Source organism: Eurypyga helias, unplaced genomic scaffold (genome assembly GCF_000690775.1).
Source record: "Eurypyga helias isolate BGI_N326 unplaced genomic scaffold, ASM69077v1 scaffold12850, whole genome shotgun sequence".
NCBI classification, from domain to species: Eukaryota; Metazoa; Chordata; class Aves; order Eurypygiformes; family Eurypygidae; genus Eurypyga; species Eurypyga helias.
Genome location: NW_010223878.1, coordinates 59353 through 82950, shown reverse-complemented (window position 1 = coordinate 82950; position 23598 = coordinate 59353). Strand labels below are relative to the sequence as shown.

Here is a 23598-nt window from a genome sequence, read left to right as displayed (position 1 = left end):
GGGTTATGACTCCAGTAATTGAAACATGCTGTTCTGTTCAAGACCAGAACTCTATAAAGACTCTTTTCACCCAGTAATGCCCTTTGTGTTTGCCTGCTACCCTTGCTAGAAATTACTGTAGGCCTGAAGTATGTCTTTCCAAGTGGAGTGGGAATGACAGGGTGCAACACCACACTTGGCAGATGGGGTCACAGCCTTTTTAGGACGTTAACATTCATTGTGCATTGGAAATCAATTTGCAACTCAGAATGCATGGAGACTTAGCTGAACTTCCCTCCCCACTGGTTTTTTATGTTAACTTTAAAGCTAGGACACAGGAAGAAGAATTGGATTAATTTGGATTAACTCTGATGGGATTCGGGTAGTTTTCAGTGGCTTAATTTACAGTGTGCCTTTTCATGGGTTCCTTGCTCTTCTAGATGTATATTTTGAATCTGTACATTATCTTGTATTTCTTTTTCCTTCTCTCTTCTAGATGTTGATGAGTGTCAGGATAACAATGGAGGGTGCCAGCAGATTTGTGTAAATACTATGGGCAGCTATGAATGTCAGTGCAAAGAGGGCTTTTTTCTGAGTGATAACCAGCATACCTGCATTCATCGCTCCATCGGTAAGTTTTCAGCGTGTAAATCGTGCTCTTTAGAATAACCACGTTCAATCAGAAATGCAGAAACTGTTTGGGGAGGATCTTTTTTTTTATCCCAGAGCTCCCAAAATCATTTCACTGGCTGGTTGGAATTGATTGATTCTTCTGCTACCCAGACTTGTGGCAGAGCCATAAATAAGAGATAGGGGGAAAAGCTTTGCTTTGACATAGAAATTTTACTTGGTTCAAACAGCAGGTTCTTAGGGCAGGCAGAGGCAGATTTTTCTAATGGCAGCTTTCTGCTTCTGAGTTCCCACGACTTAAAAAGTTCTCATCTGTTTATTGTATAATAGTTCACTTGTTTTCCACCTTACAGGGCATGGTATCTTAAATCAAAATGAGCAGCTTGTTGCTTCTGGAAGTTATACAGGTTATGGGTTTTTGCCAGGCATGTAACTTCACTGCAGACTGATGATGGCTGATGTTATATTGACACAGCATTTTTCTTTGGATCACTACCCTGTCTAGGGTGGATTAGAAAACTGCTTCTCCATGGCCTGTGCACTAGCGGTAGAAATAAGGAATCCCTGCAAAACTGTGGTCCTTGTCTGCTGCTGATTTTGACTAGAATAAGCAGCTCTCCCTTTTCTATACATGTCAGACATGGAAGACAAGTTTGAGTGGAAAGGGAGAAAAGAAAACAGCATAGCTATAAATCTTTGCAATTAAGTGGGCTCTTTATGTGTTCATTCAGACTTCTGGTGACCCTGGCAGCAATGGGAATAGATCCTAGCAAACTCCTCTACCAATAGGCAATACAGAATGACAAAGTAGCAAGCTGAGCCTGGTGATCAACAATGTAAGCACGCTGTAAATTTCAACAAGCCACACAAACGGCTCTGAACTATTTTCAGTCATTAAAATTAACCAGAAAATCCTACTTGAGGAGAGAGTACAAATGTAGTCACTTTGTTGATGAGAAGGCAAAACGTTGTGTAGCATCTCAGAAATGTAAATGTATCTCTGGCACTGTGTGTCTGCTTACACAGAACCGTAAAGACAAGTAATAATTTTCATTTTCAGAAATGTGACTCTCCGGAATGTATTCACAGCTTTACTTTTTAGCATGATTATTAAGTTTTAAGCGATTGAGGTATTTTGATTATGACAAGAACATACAATTAAGCTCCATCAACCGGTTCATTTTAAATGTTGGGATCTAATAGGTTTTTAGTCATTCTTCTCAACATAAATCGTGCAAATTTCTGTCCAGCAAAAAGTAGCCCTGACACAAAGATATCCAGCAGAGCAAGGAATAGTAGCTGGAGGCTTAATGAAAACCACTTGCAGAGTACTGTGATACAATCTTTGTTTCAATTTGCACGTTATAAAAATTCCCAGCTGTAATCAAAGAGAATTTAGTTATCTGAGATGGAAACTAATTAAATAAATGAAGAATGAGACTCTAAAGGCTAAAGTTTCTTCTAAGGAATCGATTTATTGAGGGAAAAGAATAAGGTTTCATGGCAAAGAGGATTCCTAGTTTGCTGTATGGACTGGGGGAGTGGATTTGAAGGTTGACAGCTATATGCACATAATAAATAAGCATGAAATAATATATTTGTGTGAACTTGTTGGCCAAAAAAAATGTCATGTCTAACATGTATGTTTAATTTGAAGCAACAGCTTCTAAAAAATTATTATAGGTCTGCAAAAAAAAAGCAACCCACCAAATAGACCAATGGTGATTACAAAGTGGTTTATAAACAAACTGTTTGTAGCTTTTCAAAAATAAAGTGCCAATTTACAGTAACAGCAAACATTACACTGTAGTGCCATGATCCCCATCACAAATGTATCAGTTGGGTATGCTAGAGGAAGGAAATGAGGTGAAATTATCTCTTTCAGTTGTCAGAGGTGACTGAACTGCAAACAGTAAACATGCATGGTGAGAAAGTAAATGGCTTTTTTAATGTCAATGTTTACTCACTTTCATCTGTCTCACTTGTAAACTCTGCTGCAGAAGCTGTTGGAATGCAAAAATACGTATCAACCTATTTAGCCAGAATTGTTCCTGAGGCTAGGTTGTCTCTATACCTCTGTTGGTGAACAAGGCTGGAGTGGACAAAGGCACACCACACAGCCAGCACTGCAATCCCAACACAAAAGCACTGACTTCCCAAAGCCCTTTAGCAAGCTTGTTGACTTTGAGCATAATAAGATCCATTAATTGCAGGGGGGTTACCTTTCTGTCTCTGAAAAATGCATGTTCAGTCACACAATCTTGGTGTCCTTGATGGTACCTAAAGTCTCTTCAAGGACTCAGCTCGTCTAAAACAATCAACCACAAGGTTCTTCATGCAGTTTGCTGCCACCTTTTCCCTCCTGTTTTCAGCTATTTTTGGGAGAGGGGAGAAGCACTGTGAGGTGCTTAGGATGTACTTGGGAGTTGGGATGAGTTCGGAATGTACAGAGCAGTACCAAGCCTAAGCAATGCCCTCTCTGCAGGCCCTGTGCTTTGAGCTCATCAGCACCTTCAAGTGATGTGGTAGTGTCACAGCTGAAAAGGGTGTTGGGTAGTCTCCCGGGGGTTGAGCAGAAGGACTGTGTCCTTTGGCATTAACTAGCCAAGGGAAAGGTGGCTTCTGGTATAAAGTCTCCTTAAAGGGTCAGCTGCTGTGTGACTTTCCGCAGCTTCCAGAGATGTGCTGCACCAGTCCCAGTGTTCTGGGGTCTGCTGTGCCACCATGGTCCTACCCACAGGCTGGGGTTAAAAACCACACTGGAGTTCATGGAAGGGGCTTGGAATATCACCCTTGCATCCCAAACAATATGTCTGCTTGTCGTCTAGAAGGGTTCTTAATATTTCCAGTGGATAAAAAGGATTAATGATCCACAGAGAAATAGGAATTTTATACCCATGGGAGGCCAGCCTGACATTAAAATCAGGGCAAGCCCTGGTTTCCCAGTATTTGCTTTATTTCACTGTCTTCAGTGTAGGCCTACTGATTTCTTCTGTTTAGTCTCAGTATCTTTTGGGAGGATACTATGCCCAGTACAACTTACCTCATTTATTTTTGCATTAATTTCCCTTTAATGAGTCAGATTTCAGTACTAGTTTACTCACAGTAATGGTAGCAACAACAGGGAGTGAGAGTTGGAGGGAGAATGGATTGTAAAAGATGCAGAGAACTTAACAGTTGTTTACCCCAGTACATCTTAACTGCAATGGCAGGTGTGAACACTGTGAATTATACCAGGGATGTTTGTGTTTGTTTCCTCATGACACAAAAAGAAACCAGAATAAAACAGCTGTTACTATATCATCTCCAGCTCCAGAGGGAGCATGTGCTTAATAAATGTGGAGATCAGTATCGTGCACTACAGCTGTGACTGAGTCAGGTTGAGGGGGTTACAGCATGTTTACCTTTAATTGGATGATAAGCCAAAAGCCCCAGTTCAGCAAAGCCTCTGGGCACGTCCTTGAAGTCCCAGTGATATCAAAGTTGGTTAAAAATCTGTACTGGGCCTAAAGAGCATCAAAATTGGCAGGGTTTAGCTATATGCCTGTATCTCCACTGAAGTTCAGAGTGAGCAGGATGAAGGGTATGGGTATGTCCCGTTTGCATTACAACTCTGAAAGTTACTGTGGTCAGGAGCCCTGGCTACAGACTGCCTCATCAACTAAAATTCTCAGCTGAAGCCTTACAGAAAGCCACTGCTGTCCCACCTCCGGAGGGCAAATCTCCTAAAGCACAAAGATTGTTTGCTTACAAGCCAGATAGTTCAGGGAAGTGTATATATATCTATATCTATATCTATATCTGTGGCTAGGAAGACTTCTGTCGTTATAGATTCCACCCCCTGAACTATGTTAGTGGTCTACTAACCATCCACTGCCGATAGTTGTATAAAGCTAGTGCCAAGTAAACTAAAAAGGCAGGTGCAATTAGGAGTGGTAGTTATAAGTGGAGACAAGAAGAGGTGGAGAAGTACCAGGCTATAGAAGGCTGGAAATTATCACGGTCTGGCCAAACGGTGGAAAAGCTTTTTACATGGTTGTCACCATCATTTTCAAGCCTGTTAAAAAAACATTTGGCAAGGAAATGCTTTTTCACTTTGCCTTATCCCATTAGCCTTATGTTCTTAGTAGAGTTAGGGCGTTTGACATAAAGTCAAGCTACCACAACGTAGCGAATTACGTGCTGCGGAGTCTGAAAACCAGTTTGTCTCTTTCTGCACTGGAGTTTAGTCCCAGAGGAAAGAGCAACACGCTAAGCCAAGCTGTCTTGCATTTGTCATGGGTTAAGTGGGCTTATGAAAGGCTTACCATGCTTCTGCTGATACAGAAAACTTGTGAAACTTAATAATACGTTTAAACCCTTGTTAATTTTGCAATAGTAGCATAGGAGTCTTTCGGGCAGCTGATATCAAACTACCAAGTTTCTTCTTGTTCTGAGGATTATAAACCCACCTTTGTTCATTTTTTTAATTCCTACTTTCCACGATTCATTTTTATTCCTTACCTGCTTTCTTAGCCCAGTGTGATTTCATAGCGGTGGAATAATGTGTCAGGGCTCCCTGTGAGGAAGCATGATCCCCAGTCAGTTCAGGAAGGGTTGGGATTCTGGACTTCATTCCCATCTCTGGTGCAGATGCCTTGTGGGAATCTGGGCAAGGAGGTTATTGTGACTCAGAATTTCTGCAAAGCAGAAGACAGAGTGGTTTTTTTTTACAAAAAGCACAATAATCTATTCATATTTAGATTAATGTGGAAGGGTGACTTTAAATAATTAAGTGTTGCCAGCACCGTTCCAGACTGAAGTACAAGGTTTCTCATCTCAGCTGTGAAAGCTCTTTTGTGATGATGTAACCAGTTAAATGACTCCATTACTTGAATACACTTTGCTGTAGCTACCCCGAGTACAGGCATCCCATCAACTAGAGCAGAACAGTCCTATTTGTCTTTTAAAATTGGAGTCCTAATATGATTGTAAAGTGGAAGAATATATCTAAAGTACATTTTAAGGAAATCAATTCATGTGCTTTCAGATAACATAATAAGAAAACCTCTCAGTCAGCATGTTTTATCTGGGCAAGAATACTGTGATCGTGGAAGCTTTTTCCTAAAACTGCACACAGTATGACCTACACGTAGTAGTAACTTGTCTGTGTATACATGATAAATTTTGAAAAAACAGTTCAATTTATTATCTTTCACAGAATGTAAGATGAGAAATGTATCCAGGAAAAAAGGCTTAAGAAACCATTTTAAATCTCACTGTGCCCTATTATAAGTGCGTAACCTTTAAAAATTGTGTATAACCCATGAAAATTGCTGTATTTCAATTTTAGGGATTCTTATTTGCTCCAGCAGTCTGTATTAAGGGCATCTCATATTTGCTTTCTCTATTCCTTTGTATTAGGAGTTTGTAATTTGTCTGGAAGGAAAATGCAACAGGTGAAAATACCTGGCATAAGTAAAAAATACTATCTTTTAGGGCTAATCTCACTCCTCTCATTTATCGGTGATTTCTCATGATTAGGACTAGTAAAGTTACACTGATGTAGAACTAGTTTAACTGCCACTGACTTAAATTCAGCTGTGAGGGAAAGCAGTAATTATACAATCATAAAACCAGTATTAGGTGAAAGTTTAGGTCTAAATGTGAGAGTATGTAGTCTCACAGAATCATAGAACAGCCTAGGCTGGAAGGGACCTTGGCAGATCATCTGGCCCAACGTTTTGTGGGAAAGGGAGCCTAGATAAGATTATTGAGTGCCCTGACCAGTTGCACCTTGAAAACCACCCTCAATGGCGAATCTGTCGTGTCCCTGGGGAGGTTGATCCAGTGAATGACTGTTCTCACTATAAAAAATTTCTTTCTTATGTCAAGATAAAACCTCTCCCAGTGCAACTTGCACCCATTGCCCTTTGTCTTCTCCATGTGCCTGTGAAAGAGAGCCTCCATCCTCTTTGTAGCTGCCCTTTAAGTACTATCCAAATAAAACTGCAAAAGCAGGATTTTAAGTATCTCAATTGTCAGTAGTTTTTTGTTGTTGGCTTGTTGTAGGTGTTTTTTTTTCCTCCTCAGCTTTTCACATTAAGACCTTCAATAAAGTTCAGATTAAATGGTGACTGCTTAGGATGTCATAGAATTGAAGGCAAAGGCATGTCACTTTTGACTTACAAAAATTGTACATGTCTGAAACCTGAGGCAGCAATCTTCCTTTTATAGGTAAGAAAACTGAGGTGTAAGTATTACAGTATTGTCTAAAGCTCTTGTGACTGTGAGCTGCAGAATAGATTCACTCCATCAGAGCAGCCGCAGTCTGGTTCCTCAGAGCAGTCCAGATGGAAACCAGAATGTGAGGAAATTATATAGGGTATGAAGTCAAGGTAGAGTTTCTGTGTATCCCAAGTTGCAGAGTTAAATACAAGTAAGTAGAGTTGTTTGCAAACCCTTGTTGAGTTCCTAGGGATCAATTCAAACCCAAATCATATTTATACTGAACAAAATAAAATGAAGTTTCTACATATTCTTAGTTTTATAGTTCACTAGCCTCCTGAAGGAAAAATATTGTGCTTCAAAATCTTCTGGAACTTTGAATTAGGTTTAATTCAGAAAGAAAAACACATTTTGTTGAGTGATCAATACCCTCTGCTGCTTTGCTTCAGCTGAGATTGAATGCGCTGGTAAACCTACTGGGTAGCAGGATGTAATGGTGCTGCGTTCATTGAAACTCAAAGAAGAAATCTCCCAAAACTCAGGAAAAAGAACAGATCGCCAATTTTGCCAAAATCTGGGGTTGAATTCTAGGAGTGTTGTGCAGAAGCTGTCCTGTAACGGCTCCCAGATTTAAGTGTGTTGATGTGAACAGATAGAAGTTTAACAAATAAAAAAGAAGATAATACTAAACAACTAAAGCCCAGATGTACTAGAAAACATCAATGTGCATATGGTGTATAAAGAGTAGTGAATGTAGAATCACAGTCGAACATGACGAAGTGATCAACTAGGACATGCAGATACAATCTCAATGAGCCACAATCTGAAGTGGTTTAGTGGTACCGTAGGTGTTTCTGCACGGCTCCGTTGCCAATGCCTTTTGGCATGGAAAGGATGAAACTAAAGAGGGAAAAGAAGTGTGCAAGAAATAATGAAGCTGGAGATGCAAAGACGTGTGTCTTGGAAAGAGCAGCTGTTGGAAACACCCTGCAGCAGCGTGACAGCCAGCCGGCTTGCCAGGGGGAGCAGGGAATTTGTAAGACAGATCAAAAATCTCTCCACACCTGTGTGACAGAAAGTGCAGCGAGCAGCCTGTAGCTCAGCAACTGACTGACTGGCAGTGCTGACAGGATGGGAAAGCTATACGCACGAATGCGAAAACACACTGGAAAGCAGTACGTTAAAAAAAAATTAAAGAGCGAAAATATGCAAAGGGGACTTTCACACTCAATCATTCAATGGCATTGGAAGCGAACCAATGTTCTGTTCATACTGTCTGCTCTGGATATAGCAGGATTATACTAAATAAAAGAACTGACATGTTTCTTAAAGGCCTCTAGCATCCAGTTGACTGAAACATCAGGTGAGAAAGATCTGGGAAGAATATTAAACCAGAGTGTACTGGAAAAAAGCTTGCATTCACACATGCTCACAACAAAAGGACTCTGTTTCAAGCATACCATAACTTGTATGTCTCATGAGGTGTCTCCATCATGCCATCAGGGATACAATGATGAATTCAGGGCCTGCTCGGGATACTGTGTAAAGATGCTCAGCATCTTTCATACCTGCTGTAGTCACTATGGGTCTCTCTGTGTATGTCTTGTATTTTTCACTACGCAGAGGAATCAGCCACAGGCCATGTTGCAGGCACCGTTCCTCTTTTCTGCTATTCATGACAAATCTCAGAGATGTGATCCAGCAGGAACTCTCTAGAGGTCGATACCACGATGTGGTTTTGGCTATAAACCAGTAGGAATTCAAGATATGAATGCTAAATACCTATTCATATATACTGTTACCCTCCTGTGTATGGTATGCATACTATGCATTTAATGAGTTCTATTAATTATTCAATTCCTTGTAATTACGTTTGAGGTTGCTCTAAGCTATTCTGAAATAATTTAGGTGTTAATGGAAATAAGAAGGAAGATGCTTGTATTTGATAGCCGTGTACATTTTCAAGCCTGAGAATACTTGCATGCTCTGTTAAGCTTTATATCTTAGAAGTATCTGGGTCATAAAATTGTTGGGTTTGTTACTGTTCTTGATGGTATTTTGGGTATTTTGTACTTGAGCACCAGTCAAGAATGGGGCTGGATTGTGCAAGACCTCATACAAACCGGGAAAAATTACAGCCTAAATAAACAAGGCCAACCTAGGGCAGAGGACAGCCCAAAATGCATACTCACTGTGAATGCTTTCATGGCAGAAACGTTGTAGTAGCACCGTGAGATATTTTTAAGAGTGGGCACAAAGGAAGAAGGGAGTGAGACAAGAGTATGTCAGGTAAACCGAAGGTAAGAAAGGAGGGAGCGACAGCCAGCCAAGTGAGAATGAGGTGGAGAAGAGTAGATTGAAGAAGAAAAAAAGGGTGGAAACCAGTAAGCACAGGCAAACTCTATACTTCTCTGTTTTCTTAATTGCCTGGCTCACTAATGCCATTTCTTTTCTCTATCCTCTCCCTCACAGTTTTCTTTACATTTAACTCACTCCTCTCCTGTACAAACCACAGTATAATATAGTCAAACTGCAGCAATGTCTTTGAAAACAATGTTTTTCTCAGTGGAATGGGTCATGTGCTGAGATTGTAAAGCCAACCTGCGATCAGGGGCAAGTGATCAGGATGATACCCTTTCAAGGGCTCAACTCCTTTGCCTTCTCCCAGGAGTCAAGAAATGCAGAAGCAGAGGTGTGAAGTGTAACAGGGAGAGAAGCATCGTGTGCTGCTGGAGTTAGCCTCTGAATTGTGTGACTGAGAATGATAAGAGCATTGAGCTTGCACAGTGGATCAGTTTACCTGCTTTTTGTGCATGATACGTAATATGATTGAGCACTTTCAAAAGGCTCCGCCTGAGAAGGTGCAAATAATCTGTCTTCTCTTGCTCCAGCGTAAAGCATTCTCCTTTGAGTAAAAGCAACAGCACTTTTGTCTGACTTCTTTGATATGGAGCACCTCCCTTAAAAGTTCTTCTCTGTGTTTATAGCTGACTAAATCACTGCACACACAATGTAAGCCAATAGTATCCAGTACGGTGTGCTGCAAGCGTTCTGTCCCATTGGTGATTTACCAGAGTTGGCAGGTTTTCTCCCTGCAGTTAACGTGGGCTGAGGATAATACAATAGCTGCTATCTTCAATCGCTATCAAACTGCAAAGTACTTGACAGGTCAAAACTAAGCACTTCTTTACTCAGATATGAATTTTTGACAGAAATTTACAGGATTGGTGTTGGCATTTCAGTATTTAGTGTAATGAGAATTAGTTATTTAACCTGACATTTGCTTGGAATGCTACAAATGCCAAGATGAGGAAGCAGCAATGTGAATGGTTCTTACGCCGTGCATTTCTCCTTCTGCCCTCTTCAGAAGTGAACTCCTACTTATTTGCTCTTCTAATCACTAATTCACTAGAGGATGTTGCAGGAGTCCACAAAAACTACCTCAAGACTCTAAACCCACTCTGAAATGGGAACAATTATGCTGTCTGCTTAGGTTACGGATACGGGAGGCAGACAAGTTAAATAATTTGCCTAGAGTTACACAGAAGGCTGCAAAAATCCAGTGAGCTTTCCAGGAAAGCTGTGAAGGAGTCGTTTGACAGAGCATGCAGTTTAATTGACGCTGTGTTGATTTCACCAAACCTGTTTTGTAAAACTCAGTACCTGGTTATATGTATGCTCCTACTAGGAATAGAATGCAGATACCCTGAGCTCCACTCTTTGGGGTCAGTTGCTTAATTCCCTTCTTCCATCCCTGGATCACTTTAACATCAGTGATTGATGAATTTTAGAGATCAAAGTGTAGTGCAGGGAACTGGGTGGATAACAGGGCATTTTGCAAATCCTGTCCTCTCCCGCCTTTCCTCCCTACACTTTTTGTTCTGTTTGTTCTCTATTGGCTCACTGTTGTAAATTGAACAATTTTTGATGGTGCCAAGCAGTTTGACTTCTTACTGAAATTCAGGATGCCTCCCTGCACTGCACCCTTGTACTGGAAAGGCAGCCAAATTGACCCTGTGGATATGTAGGTTCTGAAAAGCGAGGTGGGTGATAACTACTTGACCAATTCAACCAAATGTTGTCCACATGATTTTTGAAATAAGTGTATTTTTCCGCTAAACCAGATTTTATTCTCTGAAGTAGCTGCTTTTCCTGGAATAATAGTAACTCTATTAAAAAAAAAAAAAAAAAAAAAAAAAAAACATAGAAAAACCCCAAACATCGAAACTGTGAAACATTTAGAGTTGGAGGTATTGTCCTTGGCGCGACGTGGCAGTGGTGGATGGGCAGCCCTGCCTGGCTCCCTAGGCAGCTGTGCTGTTGCACCGTAGTACGAGTGTCCATGAAGCCCCTTTTATCAAGAGGAGAGGCTGGGCACGGTGCAAGGGACTGCTCAGACATGAAGCCTGATTTGCTGCGTGGAGAAGCATATTCCTGGTAGCCTTTCTGAATCCCCTGTTCCCCTTCACAGGTGAAATATTTCAGTGGTGAGGGAGCTTTCCAGGAAAAGGCCAAAAAAAACACGAAAAAGGGTGCTTCCAGCTCTGCCGAAGGGCAGTGTTGAAGCTGTGCTTGAGGTGAGGCTGCCCTTTCAGAGAGCCGCACGTCTGCACGCTCTCCTCTGGTACCGTGTTTCTGCTCCTCGCCTCTCCAGACAAAATGCTCTCAGAATTCCCTCTAAGCTTCCCAGGAAAAAGCTAGCAGTTGGCCTAAGTGCTTCCTTAATGGACATTTAATTACTCTGTTCTGCTTGGAGTCTGAAAAAGGTATCATTAAATAAAAGCCTGTAATAAGCCGTTTTAAACCAGGATTTGGTGTGCAATACTTTCCTAGCCTAATCAGTGTCTCTCTCTTGAACCCTGAATAGTATGTTTACCTGGAGATTTATTCTGAAAAGGGTTTCTGTGTAGATCTCAACATGACTTTTTAGCATTTGCCTAGGTTACCGTTTGTTGTCAGCTGGCATTAGCTGCAAATACCTTGTGCTGTTCAATCTTCCAAGAATTCACAGAGAGAGATAGCGAGCTGTCATTCCTGCGCTCTCTCTCAGAGAAGCTGGCTACTTATCGGCCAAATGAACTCTGAATTAATCTAGGGGATTACCTGTCAGGAGCTCACTGAAACGCCCCATGAAACAGCCTGTGGTAGAGTAAAATGCCAGAAAAACAATAAAATCAAAAAACACTAGTGGTAGTTCTCTGTAGTTAGATCCTTTAAAAGCAGAGCCCTGGTGGGAGCAGCTTTGTGTAATTTATGTTGTTCTCATTAGTTTCATGCAAGAGGGACACTAAGTGGCTAAAGGAATTTTCCTGTTGTCTAGACTGTGATATGTTTTTTAACCCAGCTCTGAAGCTTTCTAGACCTAGTGTAAATGGTGCCACTTCTGATTGTCCGTCAAATTAATTTCTTGCAATTAGCTGTCAAGTTCCCAAGCCCATAGTGTAAAAATATTTCCAAGCACGCAAAGTTTGTTTGTGCCCTTTGGTTAAGTATTTATGGGGTTGTTTTGTTTCTTCATTTCCTCTTAAAAGCACCTGTAAAAGCCTCATTTTCTCTTAGTGTTTGTTATGACTCACTTCATGGAGGTACTTCTGTGGTGAGCTGTCTCAAAAGCAACATTGTGGTCAGAAGGGTGGCTGTGTCGAATGACATCCCATTTTTCCCGTACCATATTTATTCCCTCCTTGGAATTCCACAGTGTATTTACAGGCAGAAGCAGGATTTCCCTGCTATCCAATATGACCTAGTATCAGGAAGAACACTGCTCTTTTTTTTCTGCTTACCTTCACCACCAATAAATACTGCCCAAATTAAAATGCATATTCAGTGTTAAGCTGATGCTTTTCATCAAAGTGTGCAAAACAGAGAGCTGCTTATCAAGAATAATTCTGGTTTTGTGTGTTCACCCTTGCACAGCAATATTGACCGTACACCATTTACTGTCTCAGAGTCTTGTTGACCTCTTTCAAACAGCTCAGAGCTTCCAAAGGATTTTTTTAACCTTCCTTTTCTTAGATCATTAAAGCCAGGGATGGCTACAAAGCAGATACTCTGCTAACAGATGTCATGCTTATTTCCACACGCACTTCTGCCAGTGTATCGTCATTCATCCTATCCTCTCAACTCCTTGCTCTTTTTAAAAAATGGAATCCCAGTTAGGTGTATACATGGAGACTAGGATGAAATAATATAGCTTTGTTAGCTGATGGGATCTGTAGAGGCTGAAGGCTGCTTCAATCACAGCTGTAGTATTCTCTCTGAAGTGGAGATGAGATGCAAGTCTGATCAAACCGGTTCAGAAGTCCAAAAACTCCCAGCAGTTTCAGTAGGATTTGAACCGGCATCACGAGACTGTGAACATCTGCCAAGAACAGAGATTGAATCAGAAGGTGATGCAAATTATGATTATTTCTTTGGGTTACACCACTGCACAGGTGAAGAAAGTTGTGAATAACTGTACTGCCATCGTAAACCTTCTGTGGAAGACCTCAGTAAACCATTTCACTAACATTGGACAGAAGTGTCTCTAGGACCTATGCAGAACTTTAGGAAAGAGCGTAAAAAGTGCCAGAAAGAAACCAACAGGTGATAAGTAGATTACAGGCAGCACTGAAGAGTATGTTTGCAGGGCGATTATGTATTCTACTAGTCCCAACTGCTACTAATGATTGTTATCGAAGTAAGAAAGAGAGTCACTTTGCACAGAAGAGATCCTGCTACATTTAGCCTCAGTGCACCGCAAAAGAGCAATGAGAGGAGAGCAAGAGTGGTTTGTGTACACACTGGATGTTTCTCACCCTGAATCTGCCAGCAGAGCATACAGGCTTCTGAGAGAAGCAGGTTCTTCCACTTTCACACCACTATTGCCCTATAAACATTTCATTCATTTCTGAAGTACAACTCGCAGATTAGGCTTCCACTCATTGTGTTGGTGATAGCATTGGGTCTTAAATGGATAATAACATAGGACTGCTATTTCAGGTGCCTCCGCATGAAATCTGATGCTGAGTGCCCCAGAAAAAAAAATTAACTGTTTGTGACGGGAATGGAAGCGAATTTGCTGCTGTGTGGAAAATGTGTTTGCCTGCATGCCTACTGTGTGGGTGTATTTGGTGCTGCTAGTAGCATTCTGGTGAATGTAAATACTAATGATAGTAAAAGGAGAAATTGTAACTGTGCTTTAAAATGGTCCCCCTGGTAATATTCTTGCTCAGATAATAAACGATTTTGTTTCCTGAGGTCACTGGAAAATGTTTTTTGAATGCCTTAGTGGCATCATCTGAGCAAATCGTGATAGCAGGTAACTTTTATCAAACGGCAATATATTCATCATCAGCATTCCACGCCCATCTTTCCCCAGCACCTCTCACTTTTCCCCTGACCTAGACCCCACAGTGTCGCCTTCCAGACTGTGAATCACTCATCTCTCTCCCTCATGCCCCCACCAAATGTTATCATCACGCTGGCTTGAACCCTGACACTTGATTCATGCATTCACATGCAGCTAGGGTTGCTGCTTGTCTCGGGCTGACGTTTTATTCACATTCCTTCTCCGAGGAAAACTCAAGGAAAACAGAGCAACATATTCCATTTCCACGGAATGGCAAACTGTCTTCCCATAAAAGCAAATCCAGTAAAAAGTTTGTTAGTTTTTTCATAGCTAAATGGCCCTTTTGTATTTCAGATAGGCTAGATTCTTACAGTGCTTAGAAAACAACGTCATACCTCCAAATTTAAAATTTGTATATGCAAATACATATGCATTTTGTAAATATATTTTCCTAAGCTGTCCTTGAATGTGGCTCCTGCGACCCCACTCCTTGCAGGGTATACCCAAGGGAAGCAGCATTGATTTTGTTCTCTGGGTTTTGGAGTTTTTCTGAAAGCAAGGGAGAGGCTTGTGCCTACATTGCATTTTACTTTAATGTATGGTCAGGCTTTCAGGCCTTTGTTGTTGGGACTATTCATGTGCTTAAGTGTTTTGCTGGATTGGAGCCACAGAGCAGTTAATGAATTAGTGCGTATACCAGGGCATAGCATTCTATTTCTTTCCAGACAGTTTGTATTTCCAGTATTTATAGGATATAGGGTGACTGACCAGCAGCCGGTTTTCTTTATTTATGAAATTGTATGTTAAAATGGCTTCTCAGTAGTTAGTATTTCTGCATCACCTTCTGAGAGATGAATTCTCTTCCCCTTTTCTTCCTATTCAGACTCCATTCCTTAAAGAAAAAGTGTATGTCGTGGCCATTGTTGCCATACTTTCTTCTCTTTTGTGAAAGTGGCAATGTATGCTTGTATTTTCCTCGTGGTGTGTCCCAGACAGTGTTAGAAGCAGAGTTTAGCTGCCAAATAATTAGTGATATTCAGTGCAGACTGACAGAAACTTCTCTGAAAGCACTGGCCTAATTCTCTGCTTCCAGCCTGGAGTATGGGAGAGTAGATGTACACAAAGAGTGTACATCTCTCTGTCAAATTTCTCCTTTAGAATGCAATTTCGACAGTGGCTTTTGAATTGGGACAACACATGTTTGTGCACAAAGTATTAGGCAGCAGATGAGTTTTCACTTTGCTAAATTATTTGTCATCTTGTGTATTGATGCTTCTCCCTTAGTAGCAAATTGATTGGGTGAGCTGAGTATCTCCACTTTTCCACAGGGACTGCTTTGTGTGGCTTGTGCTGTTAGTCACCAGCCCGTTCGTGTCACAGCTCATGTCAACAGGTCCTGGTTTCCCCTTTGATTAATATTTGGTGGCTGTCTTAAAGCAAGGTCATGCCCCAGTGGAGCCAATAGCACCAGAGTTGTACCTTGCAAGAAGCACTGCTGCTGACGGCATCTTATCTTGTATGTTGACGTTATTCCCTGGCCTGCAAGGCCTTTTTCTGTCTTGCATCACACTGCTATCTCCAATGCTTGGTTGCATTAACTTGGAATTCCTCTGTGGATGAGTAGACCAGCAGTAATTTTAAGGCACTGGTATGTGTTGTTTTCTCACAGTACTGTTCTGAGGTAGTTACCTGTTTTTTAACAGTGCACCTTTCATCCTGAAGTATCCCAGGGTCCTTTACAGATGTGATCCTAGGAAATGCCGTTACCTCTTGCCAGAGGTGTTTGAAGACATGGATAGTATGGGATGTACGGACAGCATGCGCTGGGTTTTACTGGAGGCAAATTGTAATACTCCCAGTAGTGATCAAGTGATCAACATTAGAATCAAGTGAACAGGAGGACCTAGGGATGTTTTCCATTCACTATCTCTCTGAAGAACAACTGGAACTCATCAAATAACAGGGGATAGAGACAGGTGGAGGCAAAAGCCTGAGATTTGGGGTTATATAGAGTGGATATCCTAGCAAGCAACCAGGGTCAAAGAGTCAACACCAGACAGACTCAATCCTTGAAGAGCGCAAGCACCATCAGAGAGAGAAATAAGGAAAGAGGGGTTTATAAAAGAAAGTAAAGTTGCAAGTGGTAAGTGCACTGAAGGTAAAGAGGAAAATTTGAATAGTAACTCGCAAGGGACATTACAACAGAAGAAAGCTGGTAATGCAGTAACTGTTGGCCATCATTACATTATGTTGGGAGTTAAACTCAATGATCTTTATGAGTCCCTTCCAACTCAAGATATTTTATGATTAGGGGAGTTAACAAGAAAACCAACACAAAGAGAGAGGACACAACAGGAAGATAGAACTAGATTGGTGTTAGAGAATGGCAGAAGAAAACAGCCTGAGTGAAGTAAAAGGCACAGGGGGGAAGATGAAAGAAGATTCTTGTTTGGAGGTGTCCCTTGTATTATCTTCCCTTTCTCTACGTAAGAGGAGGCAAGTAGTTTAGCCACCTCTGTAGGTTAGCATACCCTTTTTCCATACCCTTTTCAAGGACTCTGAACAGAAGCCCCAGTGAGATGGGGCAGTGAAGAGACAGGTTCTGGGGACAATGTGTCATGCTTATTTGGGCAGTGGAAAACAGACCCTCCACTCAGGTAGGAGATACTTAAAAGAAGGTACATGCAGATTTTGTATTGCCAGGGACCCGCAAGATGCATCAGATTACTGTGGTGAGCTCTCTTGCCTTCACTGGGGTATAGAAGGGAGTTACTTACAGCCTGGAAACTTAGGATAAATCTCTTGGGATCCTTTCTGCCCCTGTTATGTTCATCAGCTTCTATATAGCAATACAACCTGACTCCTGTTTTTTGAGAGGGGAAGAGGATGAGTAGTTCAAAATTCTTTTACATTGCTGTAAACAGCCTCAGTAAAAAGTAGTTAGTGATGAGTGTGTTGAATTGTACACACTACAGTGCTGTGGATTTGTTTATCCACTGAAAAGTGGAAAGTGTGAAAGAAAAGGTGTCTGGGCACAGTAAAATATATCTGTACTTTTAGACAGACAGTGTATTTGTTCCATGCTGATTCATAGAAGTGCATATCCCTTCACACAGCTGTTTTATTCTAAGAATTCTGGAGTCTTCCAAAGGTGTATTGATACTAAGCATGGAGAGAATAACTGCTGATGTTTTGAGACAGAGAGGAGTTACTCTCTAATATGTTGTAAGCACAATAAAATATTTATACAATCATTAAACTCTCTGCATGAGATCAGTCATTAGCTAAGCTAATTCTCACTCTTTACTCTGTTGGCAACGGGCCTCAGTTGACAGTGCCAGTACAATCAACAGAGATCTCAGGGTAACACTACCCTTGTACTTTGGTTTTGAGTCTCTGGTTACAAGTAAATGGAATCACTCTAAGATGTTATGAGGGGAAAGGACTTATTACTGCTTTCAAATGCTATGGAAAGTGTAAGGTCATGCTGCCTCCAACTCTTCTTGCTGGATGAATACAGTGACTGTGTGTAGCACCCTCCTGTGGTGCCTTCTGGCTTTTACTGCTAGTTTCGTTCTCTGCTCTCTCTTTACCAAAATTAGTGTCTACAAGTTGTAGCCAAGACTGAGGACAAAAAGATGTACCATAATGAGCTATTAATGTGACACTGTCAGCTTTCCTCATGGGTCTTAGTCTTATTTCTGGATACTACCTCATCTTTTCCCAATTCTGCCTACCATCGGATGTTGAAAAATATTTTATTGCTCTAATCTTCTTGTTTCTGAGCGTATTTAGTGTAAAGTTAAGAAGGTATTTAAAAGAAGGAGAAGTATTATGAAAGGGTAGGTGTAGTGTGAATAAGTACCCTTCATCAAGCCTCTCAGTATTTCTCATTCGTATTTGCTGGTAGCAACCCTTTTACTCCATTTCTGACACCTTGTCTGAGCAAGAAATTGTCAGTCATTATAAAGACTTTGTATGGGAATATTCACCTGAATGATCTCTTTCTACAGTTTACCTCAAGAGTTGAACCTATATTTTCAGGATGTAGATCAAGCAGCATTAGTCTACTGTGATGTTACTCCCTTCCACATATGCCATTGAATCCTAATCATCTTAATATAAACCCACTGCAGTATTAATCTGTATCATCAGTAGCAGTTCTTTCTGTTGCATATTGCTCGTTTGTATTCTCCTCTTTTCCGCAAGAAGCATGTACAAGATCTCATAATTCCTTTCCCCTTTTTCCATTCACCTCCAGGAATGATGTGTCTCTCTCATAAACCAACTTCACCTTTCTCAGGGAGACTTACACCTCAGTGAAGAAGTGAGTTTTAGCTGGGGCATTCACAGTAGGAAATTTTTAACCCCTTAGAAGATGATTAGAAGCTGGGTGCAGAAGTCATTTAAGATAAGAAACAAGAATTTGATGGCACTTTGGTGACACTCATGTAGAAAATGGAAGGGACACCTGACGTGCCTTACCTAGTTAAGGTGCTGCAGTTTTTGTAGTGTAGCACTAGCAATTTCCTACTCACTAAAGGTTTTGAGCCTGGGTGTATCACCTTGCTGTGGTCCCGCTGAAGGCAGATAACATCATGAACTACTGAAGCCAGACTTAGTGGCAGGTTTCCTTTTTAGCCAGAAGGTGTAGAAGGTGCTAATTGTCAACTTTGCTGTGTTAGGATTTACTTGGCAAGGAATGCAGGAGGCTTCTTCAGCTCGGGAGGGAATTTACCAGTTAACAGTCAGCCAAAAGAGACTGCAGAGTGTGTGCAGGCTGGTCAAAATACTGTCCTGCGTCCAACTGCATCATTTGCTTTAGTCACACTTTTTCATGGTGATACTTTTAGATTGGCAGCTGAAATGCAATAGTGATAGAACAGACTGCTTTCGTTATGAGAAATGCATTTCTAAAACAAGGGATTCATTTTCAGACTGTGCTTGGTAGCTCTGTGTTGAAGCCTTAGGTTCCTTTAGGTACAGGATTACTCTTTTTTTTTTTTTAATTAATAAGATTTGCAACCTTCATGATAAAAACAGATACTGTTTCGTATGAGTTTGAAAAACAGTCATACCAAAATCAGGTTGAACTGATACGTTTCAGACTTATCTGTTAAAGAATGTTGCTCCTTTTGTATGATTGCTGTTACGTGTGACTGTAGAAACAAGAATGGTTAGGTGAGTGATGGAAGAAAGACTGACAGAAAAGCACTAATTAAATACTGTTCTGCGAAGCCCTCATTGAAATTCATAGCTTGGTACCTTTGGGGATTTGAAAGTAGGGGAGATGGAAAGATTTCAATTAAAAAGGTATTTGTATGGTTCTTTGTGAAGCCAATCATTGCCTTTTTAATATAAAGCATGTAAGTGTGTGTCTAATACTCTTTACAAACAACATGAAACATCGTGCCTTGAAACAATGAGTATTTTACTATGTCTCAGAGCAAGATATTTTGAAATAAAATAAAAATCCCATGGATGTGCTGGATTCAGTGAGCACAAAATTTTATTCAGATCAAGGCTCTGGATTTTTAGCACAAACATAATCTTAAGTAATTTTTACATTGATTGTCTGATTAGAAAATAAGAAGGGAGAAATTTAATTGCAAAAAGAAATACAGTGGCTTAATAACTAATGTAGTTATTTGTGTTTAGCTACAGTTGTAGTAGCCATTTACAGTTTTTTAAAGTACACAGTGATCCTTTTATTCTTACAAGGCTTTTAGGTTTATTTTTTTTTAATTCCAAAGACTTCTGTACCATGACACCTCATTGAATTGGTTCTGAGCAACCTCAGTCAACAAATAACAGCAATATATGCCTAGAAAAGACAACCAGAGCCATCAGTTGAAGTCAGCTGCAAGAGGTACATGGTTTAAAAGGGTTCAGAGTACATCTGTTCCAGGCGCAACTAAATGCCACGAGCCACAGAACGCTTGTCAGCGAAACAAACTCAAAACTTATAGCAGAACCCCAAAACATAGAATCATAGAATCATAGAATCACAGAATGGTTTGGGTTGGAAGGGACCTTAAAGATCATCTAGTTCCAACCCCCCTGCCATGGGCAGGGACACCTTCCACTAGACCAGGTTGCTCAAAGCCACATCCAGCCTGGCCTTGAAGACATCCAGGGATGGGGCATCCACAACATCTCTGGGCAACCTGTCCCAGTGCCTCCCCACCCTCTCTGGGAAGAATTTCTTCCTGATATCTAATCTAAACCTCCCTGTTTTCAATTTGTACCCGTTACCCCTTGTTCAATCACTACAGGCTCTTGTAAAAAGTCCTCTCCCAGCACCCTTGCAGCCCCTTCAGATACTGGAAAGCTGCAATGAGGTCTCCTCGGAGCCTCCTCTTCTCCAGGCTGAACAAGCCCAATTCTCGCAGCCTTTCGTCATAGGAGAGGTGCTCCCTCAGGTATCATTTACCACAGTAAGAAAAAGAAAAAAATCCAGGCCATTGCTGGTTACCTGGGTCCTTGAAGTCATGGGGAGCTCAAATGAAATTCCCAGATAACCCTAGTGTTCTGTGCCCAGTTATAAAGACAGCAGACCCAGAGTGACTGCTGTTGACCTAACCCACAGCAAGAACTCCTCTTGTCCCTAACCCTCATGGCCAGAGTATGAAGAGTAACTGCTGTAACCCCTATAAAACCTCCCCAGTCTAAGCAGTATTCTTAATCTTCTTACCAAATCACGAGCTGTCTCACTCCTACATATCCAAGCAAAGCCAGAAATTTTAGAGCGTGCTGTAGAGAATCCCTAGATCCAAGTTAGTAGAGATAGTGGGGATTCAGGACAAAGTGTCTGAGCAGAGTGGCGCTAAGGCAATTTTTCAGAAAGGCACAGAGTCACTTGGATCTCGTTAGCTCTCATGCAACACTTGAGGCTGTATCTTGAAGCTGCAAGGTTTCAACCCTATGAATCTCTAGAGCACTGGCCTGAAATGAAGAGGATTTCTTGGCAGGAGCACAAATGGCAGCATATTGGGTCAGTGCCCTTTCAAGGGAAAATTGCTCTTGAATTTAATCTTCTTCACTTTATCTAGGTTGGTGTGGGGCATCTGTGATGACATTTGAACCCTTAACTGCTGCATCATTGGAAGCAGCAGAGCGATTAGCAGGCTTTACAGGAAAGACAAATACCAAAAAGCTGGTCATTCTATAAATTCTACCTCCTTTATGGATATAGAATGACTGAGGAGGATGTAATGGAATGCTCCATTTGAAATGAATCCTTTTATCTAATACAGTACACGCACCCCAATTTCTGCTCATCAATCCCTTTTTTTGGGTTATTTTCAGAAGTTGCCTTAACTTTTTGCTTGACCCAGGAGGTTATCTAGTGAAGCCCTCTGCTGATTTTATTTCTGCGGATTTCTTATGTAGATCGCTCAGATTATGTCCATAAAGAAAGTTTGTTATGGTTTGTTATCAAAAAGAACAATTCAGGAGTCAGAAAATAACCGGGGTTTAGTACCTGAACCTAGACATGCCCACATGCTACCTCAGTTACCCCTGTTACTTCTGTCTCTTTTATGACCTTGACCCCAACCATGCCCCTCCTGTGTCCCCGATCTCATGTCAAGACAGAAGCCGTGTGTGCTGGGGGTGGTTCTCAGCTGCGCTTTGGTCAATAGGTCCCGTTTTTGTCCCGCGTGCTGGCTGAGCGGGTGGTGTGCCGGGTAAAGCGGTGCCTCTTGCGCTAATGTTGCAGCCTTTCCCGCCTGGCAACACCGGTCTGGTTCTCTCCTCTCTACGTGGCTGTCAGTTTTCACAAAGCTTGTAAGAATGTGGCTGCAAGAATTGGGCTTGTTCAGCCTGGAGAAGAGGAGGCTCCTCATTGCAGCTTTCCAGTATCTGAAGGGGCTACAAGGGTGCTGGGAGAGGACTTTTTACAAGAGCCTGTAGTGATAGGACAAGGGGTAATGGGTACAAATTGAAATCAGGGAGATTTAGATTAGATATCAGGAAGAAATTCTTCACAGAGAGGGTGGGGAGGCACTGGGACAGGTTGCCCAGAGAAGCTGTGGATGCCCCATCCCTGGAAGTGTCCAAGGCCAGGCTGGATGAGGCTTTGAGCAATCTGGTCTAGTGGAAGGTGTCCCTGCCCATGGCAGGGGAGTTGGAACTAGATGGTCTTTAAGGTCCCTTCCAACCCAAACCATCCTGTGATTCTATGATTCTATTCTATAATGTGATTATCTTTGATACCTCTGCCCTCAAGCTGAGTTGGGATTGCCCAATGGATTCAGAAGTGACTATGGGTTAGGGCTGACAGATGGACAGACAGCACAGTTGCATGAACCTTGCTTCCTTGTAAACAACAATAATAACAAATATCCAATAAATAATAATAATAACAAATTGTGACGGTACTAATGAGTAATAAAAATAAATGTCAGTTCATTTATTTGGTAACTATAACTGTGTTTTATTTTAAAGTAACAGCTACTTGAAAAATTCAGATGTCTGGGCTTACATTTTGCAGTTCTGAGACTTTCTTAACTTTCTTTTTAAGAAGTTCTATACGTAATTTGAATTAAAATATATACTTCCTTAAAATTTCTTGTAATTTTTGGCCATCCATGCTCAGTAATTACGCCCGCTCTACACAGGTTTAAACACAGTGAGAACATAGTTAGCCAGTTGCAAAGCTTGTGCATTTTACACTTTGAAAAAGCACATAACTGTCACTTAGGTGATGAATATTTCAGCAGAGGACCCGGCATTGAACAACACGATACTATTTTCTTTTTATACCACTAAGATTCTTAAAAGACTTACTTCACTGCGGAAATTGCAGCACAAGTGGTGAAAATCCTTAATGCAATGCATTTGTTCTGTGGCCAAAAAATATATATTTAGGCATCATTACTGAAGTGCTTGTGGAAAAATAGTATTAATTCGTATTACAGTAGTTTTTAGGTCAGGGTCTGTTGTGTTAACTGCTCTACACTCTATGCAGAGAGAGAGAGACTGAGGGGTTGAGACTCTCCCTTGCTATTCAGAGAGACAAAAGATGCGTATCCCTACTTTACAGGCAAGGGAGCATGGTATTCAGCTGGTCTCCCTAGGGAGAGAATGCTGCCTCCTGATTTCCAGCCCACTAGATTTCTACACTTCACTACTGGTGTCGGGCAAGATTTCACAGACAAACTGTTCATTAAAAATCATGTTTGCGAAATCTGGAATGATAAACAGATTTACAGAAAAATCAGAAAACTTACTCCGTCAGCGGGGCAATATTTTGTAGTTGAATACACATACATGTCATTCACATTTTAGGGAGAAAAGGAGTAAAATACCTGCAATAGTTGCAGATGAAAAAATTATTTTATCTTTAAACGAAACTGTTGATACTTCATTTTGCCAAGAAAACTGCAAAAAATAATCTGCTGAACTTCAATGAAACAGACCAGAAGTGGTTTAGACATGGTGAACAAAGC

The 23598-nt window shown here is 41.1% G+C and overlaps 1 protein-coding gene across 1 annotated transcript in view; it reads left to right on the top strand.

The window, feature by feature from the left end:
- LOC104512747 (signal peptide, CUB and EGF-like domain-containing protein 1) overlaps window positions 1–23598 on the top strand; it is a gene marked incomplete at its 3' end in the record, with an annotated part of 86743 nt that overhangs the window by 22656 nt on the left and 40489 nt on the right. Inside the window, exon 3 of the mRNA XM_010155881.1 lies at window positions 476–610. Within this exon, the coding sequence (XP_010154183.1) occupies window positions 476–610 (135 nt within the window). The remainder of the gene's footprint in view (window positions 1–475; window positions 611–23598) is intronic.